At 38.2% G+C, this 8,565-nt stretch overlaps 1 protein-coding gene across 1 annotated transcript in view; it reads right to left on the reverse strand.

The window, feature by feature from the left end:
* Window positions 1-4,934: 4,934 nt before the first annotated feature.
* Window positions 4,935-8,565, reverse strand: part of CASD1 (CAS1 domain containing 1) — a 20,507-nt gene continuing 16,876 nt past the window's right edge. Inside the window, exons 14-17 of the mRNA XM_009076682.1 lie at window positions 7,950-8,090; window positions 7,299-7,376; window positions 6,284-6,376; window positions 4,935-5,276 (exon numbers count right to left, since the gene is read on the reverse strand). Of these exons, the coding sequence (XP_009074930.1) occupies window positions 5,010-5,276; window positions 6,284-6,376; window positions 7,299-7,376; window positions 7,950-8,090 (579 nt within the window). The 3' untranslated portion in view covers window positions 4,935-5,009. The remainder of the gene's footprint in view (window positions 5,277-6,283; window positions 6,377-7,298; window positions 7,377-7,949; window positions 8,091-8,565) is intronic.

The following is an 8,565-nucleotide window of genomic DNA, read 5'->3' on the forward strand; positions in this document are numbered from 1 at the left end:
ACCCCAGACTAACTAAAACTATTCCAGGAGAAAACTGGATTTCTGTTCTTTCACCTGATATTTACCCTATTTGAAAACCTGTAAGCAATAAAACATTTAAAATCTGTCCATTCATTCATCTGGTTATGTTAGAAGAAACATTACAAACTACTGTAGGCAGAAAATTAATGTCTGGAAATAAACAAGGGTTAATTTTGTTCCAGTGTACACAGACTAACTCCTTAAAAACGCTCTAGAAAAATAAATTTTGTGATATTCCCAGTGTCCCAATGTGGTTTATTTTTAATATCCTCCACATTCTCTGTTCTTTCTGGAGCACAAAGAGTTGCAGGAGAACTAGTTATCCAATAAACAAGGGATTGTATTTAAAAAGGAGTTTCTTAAAGACATACTTTGCTGGGAGGTGGTTGCTTTGAGAGCCACTTGTCCATGGAGCTGAAAGCTTAATAATATGGACTTTGTCAAAAGGATCTGAACTGAGGTTTCCATATTTTTCAATAAACAGTGGTAGTTTATCTCCTGACACTTTTCACCATATTTGAGTACCTGATGCTTCTTTAAATCTTCAAATACAGCACAACACAAGACTTCAGGGTCTGCAGCTGTAACAGCTCATGCCCACAGTTCTTGGCATTGCATTGTTTGAAGCTGGCACTTACACTTTGTCTTTTCTTCTGCAATATTTTCTCTTTCAGAAGCTGTATGCTCATCAGGACATTGCATTGTAAGCAGAAAGCTGCGTCTGCTTTAAAATTGCTAAATGCTGGCTGCATTGCCTTAGCTGAGGTTTCCAAGGTCTCTGCTAAGAGAAATTTGAGTAATTTGGGAATTTAAGACTAAGGATAGAAGGAATCTGTAAAATAAGGTTGAGTTTGTAAAAAGACCAAAGTAGTCACTGGTTTTGGATTTTCAAAGTTACAACCCTGTTCTGTCAAAATACACCACCTTAACTTCTGTTAATTTTTAAGCAAACAATGATTATCTTGATAGACTCAGACCTGAATGCAGCATCTCAGCAGCTAGTCAAAATGAGCCCTGAGCTGCAACAAGTATGGTAACTATTGCAGCAAGTATATAATCAGTGCTCAGTATGTGGTGCATACTTGTCTGTTGTCAAATCTTAACTGTCAGAGTTTGCAAAGCTGCCCTGAATGCTCAGCACACCCCACAGAATGTGTTAGCTGATGTATCTCACCACAGGAATCCTGCTGGGAGCTGTCAAGAGGTAGCTCAAGGCTACAGGCATTCAGGTTGAAAAATTAAGGCAGTTTCTGAAACAGCTGGAATAAAGAGCCATTCCTACTCACTTTCTCAGTGGCATCCATCATGCCTTCCTACCTCATCTGAAAGGTACCAGGGAAAAGACTTCACCAACCAATCAGCCTCCTCAGAGACCCCTCCCTTCTTCCCAGCAGCTTGGATGGTTATCAGTGAAAGGTGAAACACAAAACAGCACACTGAGGTTTACAGTAAATTCAACATTTACATCTTTTACCCAAGCTGTGAAAAAAAATCGAGAACAATCAGCATTTGCTTTCTATTAGTTTCTATTACTGTTTTCAAATGTCTGAGCTGTCAAGTGTTGTGAAACCAAAATGAATGGAATGGATTTTAAATCATGATTTTTAATGCAACGTAAGACTAAACTTTTTAAATAGTACTGGGTTTGGATCATAACAATCTCTGATAACTCGAGGATGACATGACAATCAGTTAACTACCAGTTGAACTGTTTTAATGTAACAGTGCCAATATATGTAAGGAAATGTCTTAAATTGTTATGTCCATGCACAAGGAATCAGTTTGTAGCAGTGGAGGCCCCACCTACTTTGAAAAGAATCTAGTGGTGTAGGTGACTTGGATATTAAGCACACTTGAACTCTTTTATGATCGAAAGTTTCATCTGTCTGAGGTAAGTTTAATAACAAATTATTTATTTTTACTTATTAAAATAATTACTCAAAGCATAGGTTTATAAAGCTGGTTAAAGACACTTCATGGCTAAAGAATTAGCAGTAGTTAAAAGTGCTGATAGTTAAGACAGTAAATTCATGGCCTCTTTCAGTGGTGTATGATGGCAATATGAACTGATACTGTACTGATTATGTTGCAGACAAATTAAATAGAAAGCCCTACAGCTGTCTCTGTAAATACATGGAATGTAAAGTCTAATAAATAGGAAAACATGAAGTAGTGAAGTTGTTGCCTGGTTATTTCACATAATGATGCCTGAACAATATTGTGTAACAGCTGTTAACATTACAGACAGCAACACTGGGTGGTCAGTGCTGAGAACTGGGATGGAGCTGAGTGTACAGGGTTTGTTTAACTGGGGGTGATGCCTGAATGGGTGGTGTAACTGGAAAGGGGGAGAGGATTTGCAGCACCTAGTGCAGGTGCCTGTGTTTGGTACTACCTCTCTGATGGTACCAGGAGCTTTCAGGATAGGAACTACCACTCTGAATGCTTTGCTTAAGGAGCCCTTCTGTTTAGTGTGGGATTTAAGCAGCTCAAGTAGAAGCTAAACTCCTTAACCCAAACAAATCCTAAAGATGGGTTTGGTTTTTTGATGCTGCCAGACCGAAGAAAAGCCAAGTCAGTTCCTCTGCTTTCCTGCAGAGCTCTGCCAGAGTTTCTAGCTTGTAACCCAGTGGGGAACGTATTATGCCTGCACTGCAGAATTTTGCTGTAGGCCCCTGAGCTCTGGAGTGGTTTTGGCTACTGGAGCTGTAATTTCATCAGACCAGGGACAATGCAGTTTACTGCAAAAGAATCTTTCTCCCTGCATTGCATCTGACATGATTTGTGATCCAGTGAATATCTGCCCCTCCTCTGAAGTAACAGAAGTACAGGACTCTGGAGAAACTGCAACACTAATCTTTGATTTCAGGCAGGCTTGACAGTGAACTGCAGTGCAGCTACAGTCAAGCAATGAAAGGTTTTTACTTAATTGATACTGCTCCCATTACAAAAATAAGCATCCACAGCACGTTTATTTAAATTACTTCATATTTTTACATAACCTGAAAAGAAAATATATTTATCCCACATACAGTAAACAAGTGCATTATTTCAAACATTAAAAATAAATCTTTTAACCAAGTCTGTACAACAGATAAATAGAATTATATCTACAATACTTAAGTTGTGAAGAACAAAACAAAAATTATCCCTTGAACTCACAGTTCCCTGTTGCTTGTAATACTGGCATAGATGAAGGTTATGCACTCTACCCCCCACTACTGCTCACCTACACCTCTTCTTTCAGTCACTTGCATGTACTGAGCGAGGAGGTTAACTTCCCAAACACTGGAAGAAAAGCACACACAGAACAGACAGCTGAGCACGTTTCCAACAGCTAGCAAACAGCTGGCAGACTTGGTAAAACTGTGGAATTTGGGTGCAATGAATTACTTCTTTCTGGTTTTTATGATGAATGAATGGTCAGTCTTTAAAAGAAACTGTTTTCCACCATACACACAAAAAAAGCCATTCTTTTTACAAATCACTTTTGCACTCATTCAAGGCTGCAGGTTTGAATTCAGTATTTTGCCTGGGATAAGATCAAACACATGCACGTGACAGTATGCACAGTATAAATTAGGATTCATGTTGCTTATAATAGGATATAATTGCACATATGCTTGGAAAATAGTATTGTGCTCGTGGTTTTGACTGCTAACGAGTAATCGGTAGAAGAATAAAATGAATAAGCAACTAGAGGTCAAACTATCACTTGAACCAAACCCACAAACACCAAGGGAATGTCCCTAACTTTGCTGAATAAGCAGAACATAAACGACAGCTTGTCAGTGCCACACTGAAGGACTATTTCCTTCAATTTCAGTTTTTATGCTAAAGGAGAGTTAGTAAGGAAGATGGGCACTGCTGAAAAGGATGGGGAAAACGTATCCTCCACACAGCCCCAGTCTCATTTCATTTGTAATTGTGTGACTCAACCACCTACTTGCAACAAACTGAGCACTCAATCCCTCCTCCTCCTGAGCACAACAGACTGACTTGTTTCCTTGTCTTACATCCTTTTAAATGAAAATATTACTACAGGATAGGATATGGCACCAGTTCCCTAATGAGACTTAGTTCAAGGTCACCTACAAACTCAGGGAGAGGTTTGAAGATCACCATTCTCCTATTCTCCCCTTTCCTTCAGATCTGATGGAATTCTATCTGACTTGAAAAGGTTGGAGGTCTTCCAAAAATTCTCCATCTTGAACTGAGTCTCTGAAAATTATTCATCTATTTCTTCACTGGGATTGTACAGAGAACTACACACAGTTAAATGAATTAATGGAAAAGTTATGAAAAAGCAAACAATTTAAGGAAAAAAAATCAAATTTTCTTTATAAAAAAACTTCATCTCAGAATTCACCGTATTTGCTGATAACACCTTAAATTTCTAAAAAAAAACCCCTCATAAAATATGTAAACTTGTATATAATCCTCAGTCACTGAATTGACTACTTTTTATTTCCACGTATAAAGGGTTTCATACAACATGTACTGCTTCCACCCAAAATACCAATTCCTAAACAAAAATTACCCATTTGTTCAGAAAAATGCCCTGGTTTCACATCAGCTCAAGGTGACCATGACGAAGGATCCTGTGTTTGTTGGCTTTGTTCCTTGCTGGGAACAGTGACAGCATGTTATGTGTAGGCCAGTAACATCTCCTCTTCCCTCGGCTCACCAGTGTCAGGTAACTCCGTGATGTGCCCACGATATTGCTCAACCACTTCACTTCCTCGTGTCACGTTTAAACAGATATGTAAACAGAAACATACATCCAGTAGAAAAGACTCATTTTCACATGCAATTCTGTACAGTGCACTCTTGTTTCTCAGATTACTTGAGAAGGCTATTTCCACACCAAGTATGTACATTTGTACTATATACACTTTCCATACTCTTAATTTAAATGTCTTCTTGTACCTCCAGTTGAGAATTTTTGTTCAGGCAGACACAAAGTAAACCTGAAGAAAGTTTCCAAGTTAATGCCTTGACTGATCCTGCATTGTTGAGAAGATGTGTAGTCCAGAAAAAAATCCAGCTATGCATAGCAACCTTTTCAGCAGAGTTGAGTTATCTTTAGGAACAACAATCTGTGCTAGGTCATTAGTGATCTGAGAAATTTCATGTGCCACACACACAAATATAAAAGTGCTGACAAGAACATTAAACATTGGATATCCAGGAATGAGCACCAAGATCCCCTTTGTGTCTGCTGCCAGCCAGATGTGGTATTGGCAAATGAAAAGCTACAAGAAAAAACAACGTGTTTAGTAATTCTTACGTATAAATACTTATCTAAAAGCATGTAATTATTACTATTGCATCAGCTGACACTTCTGTTTAAGTCAGAAACTGTTTTCCACATCTTTGGTGTTAAGACCAAATAATGAGCCTGTCAGAGCACACAGTGGAATGGGTTTCTTGGCCCTTATTAACCAAACGTGGCTCAGGGAAGCATTGGCTACATCCTGCCAGAGCAGAGGGGGAATCCACCACCTTTGCTCAGGCACTATCTGTCGAGGGTCTGAACTAACACACCTGCAAATAACAAACAATGCTTCAGCTCCTCTGAATGCACAGGTCCCTGGAGTTCAGCAATACCTTAAAGTTCACCAGAGGAGTGAAAATGTGATCCTTTCAAAAACCCCAGTAAATCACGTACTACTGTATTACAATGAGCTTCTCCTATAAGTTCCTTTCCCTTCCAAAATAGATTCTAGTAATATTATAAAATTTAACATTTAATATTACTAAACAGTGAATAAAATGAGGAGCAATTCCTACCGTTTCAAAATACACACTCAGTGGGACAAGATAACATTTGCACTGAGAAGGGTTTTGTTTGTAAAGTTATGTTTGTTTATTATTCACAAAAAGCTTCCTAGGGCAAACACATTTCTAAGTGTACTTAAACTAGAAGTATAAGTCATGCTGATTCTTCGACTGGCTTATATTTTTAGCTTCCAACTGCATACACCTCACAGCATACTCCAAGACTGAAGCTGCACTCCCACAGCCTTAAATCACCCCATCCCCCAGAACAGCACAAGAACTAAGCTTTGCTACTGTGAGGCTGCTGGCTCAGCTATGATTTGAAGTGTAGACAGAAGCTAGAATATTCAAATATGACAGCATATTATTAAATAAGCCAAGAAATGTTTTCAGTATTTTTGTGTTATATTACAATTTAGATAATAAACCCACCTCACATTTCTCAGTTTCAGTTCACTGTACTTCTGGCCATTCTACTCACCTCTAAAGAAATTTTGCCGAACCAGGCGAAGAATGAGCTATACACAGATCGGACATACCCAGGAATGTTCCTGATGAGGACGAAAGCTAAAATCTTTGTTTGAAACAAAAAGGTTAAAAAAATATAAGTGACTGTGGTTGACAAGCAGATTACAAGCACATGAAAGGTTTATTTGTTTTCACTGCCTTAAGTGAAGTTCATCATGCATTAATGTTTCTTTAAAATGCAATAAATATATAAACCAAACAAAAATCTGTGCCATTTATACTTAATAAAGTGGGCATTGAAATTAAAACCTCGGACATTCTTAAAGCATAGGAGGTCACATGGACATTGTCAGTAGAACCATGGCCTTGATGTTGACAGGTGTTACTATATGCTTACTAGGCATGGTCACAAAACATGTTTTACCATGCCAGCCTAGAATGAAGGTGGCCACAGATCTGAGCTACTCCTCAATTTTTAAAGAGAAGGTGTCAAGATGGACAAATTAGTATTAAAACAAGTCACACATGCTGGACCTCAAGAGAGCAGGACAAAGTATTAAGAAAAAGATACAGAGGGAACAGAATGAGACAGCTGGGGCACAGTGGGGCTGGGGACACAGCAAGTGTGACCCACCTCTGCTCTGCCTAAAAGCAACCACAGGACCCCACAGGTTGCTTCCTACACCAATAGCTCCCAAACACTTGGGCTTCCCTACAGTTTTCTTCTTTTCCACTGCTATGCAAATAGTCAAAAGTTGGGTTTGGACTTGAGTGCATGGGAAACCTATGGCTAAGGATATTAGAGTTAACCAAAAGCACAATCACAATGTGCAATTTCAGTACTTTGAAGCCAATGAAAAGCTGAACAAAGTCCTAACCCCTTTTTCACTTTCAGACACAAGAATGAAGCTCAATATCTGACATTCCACACTAAAGAACAAATGTATTTAAAAATCATTTTTAAAAAGCCCAAATAAGAACAGCCTAGAGTCTGCCACTGCACACAAAATGAACATAATAACAATTACCTGCACCACAGACACAGAAGGATGTAGCTCATTGCATTCTGTCTTGTTTTTACAGCTACTAGCCCAAACAGAGTAGGTCTGAAAGATATAAAAATCAGTCTGTGTAGCAATTATATGTAACATTTAAACATGAAACAAGAGTATGCTATTTTGAAGTACTTCAGTAACGGTTCACTAAGATGTGGGACAGTAATAGAAAAAATATATTGTGCTCAGTTTTGTGTTTCTTTCAAATTCTTCTTTGAAACTGATGAATACTATACTTATTCATAGAGATTTTTTCATCACAGACAAGCAACCAAGAGTAGTGATAAAAGCTGCATTATCCACCATGTTTTTATCATCCAATTTTCTTGCAACCTTAGCAATGAACTGAAAGAGTGGTGATGTTCTCATCTACAGCTGACTGAACAGAAAAATATTTTAGTGAGTACATAGGCAGGGCTCTACACAAAAGCACAGCTGAACTATCTCCAGATCAAGATTTGACTTTTTTAAATCAGTGTATTTTCTAAACAAGAACTTCAGAAAACTTATTCTTTAGATATTTACAAGCCTGATTATACTAGGTTATATATAAATAACTTAGTTATATGTATATATTACATAGTTATATAGTAGTCATACAGGATATGTAGATTAGGTACGTACCAAAAAGGACACAATTGAAATAAATAGCAAAACATTTGAAACTCTGCTGGAGAAAAGAGGATCTCCCTTTCCTTCCGATATCATCTGACGTTTCTGCAGTGCCAGATAAATAAAAGCAAACAGCATCCCATGAAAAACCACCTGTAAACAACAAACAGAATGCCATAAATATTTCACGGATTAACAAGTACTTCAGGTACAAACCCTTAACAGAAATGCCACAGGACAAACTATTGTTAAAGCCACATTTCAAAAGGTCCTTTCCCAGATTTACTGAAGCAAGCAAAACCAGATTTTCTACACTAGGTTGTCATAAACTGCATTTTTAACTCAACTCAAAAACTACAAATAAAAGAACTTCCACTAATGCTTCACAGAGCATTAAAGACAAGACAATGCAATTTCAAGAAGCTTTCAAGTACCTCCTATCCCCTTCTGCAATCTATGCCAGCATTGAAAAGGGCTTTCTCTGGGGAAAAACCACAAGTCTCTGGCCTTCTCCCAAGTTGGCAGGTGAAAACATTCGAGAAGCACAACAAGTGCTTCCCTCTCTCACACACACTTTGCTTCAACAGCGTTGTACGATCCCACGCCAAGTTCCCATTAGCCAGCAACA

This window comes from Acanthisitta chloris, unplaced genomic scaffold, assembly GCF_000695815.1.
Source record: "Acanthisitta chloris isolate BGI_N310 unplaced genomic scaffold, ASM69581v1 scaffold22846, whole genome shotgun sequence".
NCBI lineage: Eukaryota > Metazoa > Chordata > Aves > Passeriformes > Acanthisittidae > Acanthisitta > Acanthisitta chloris.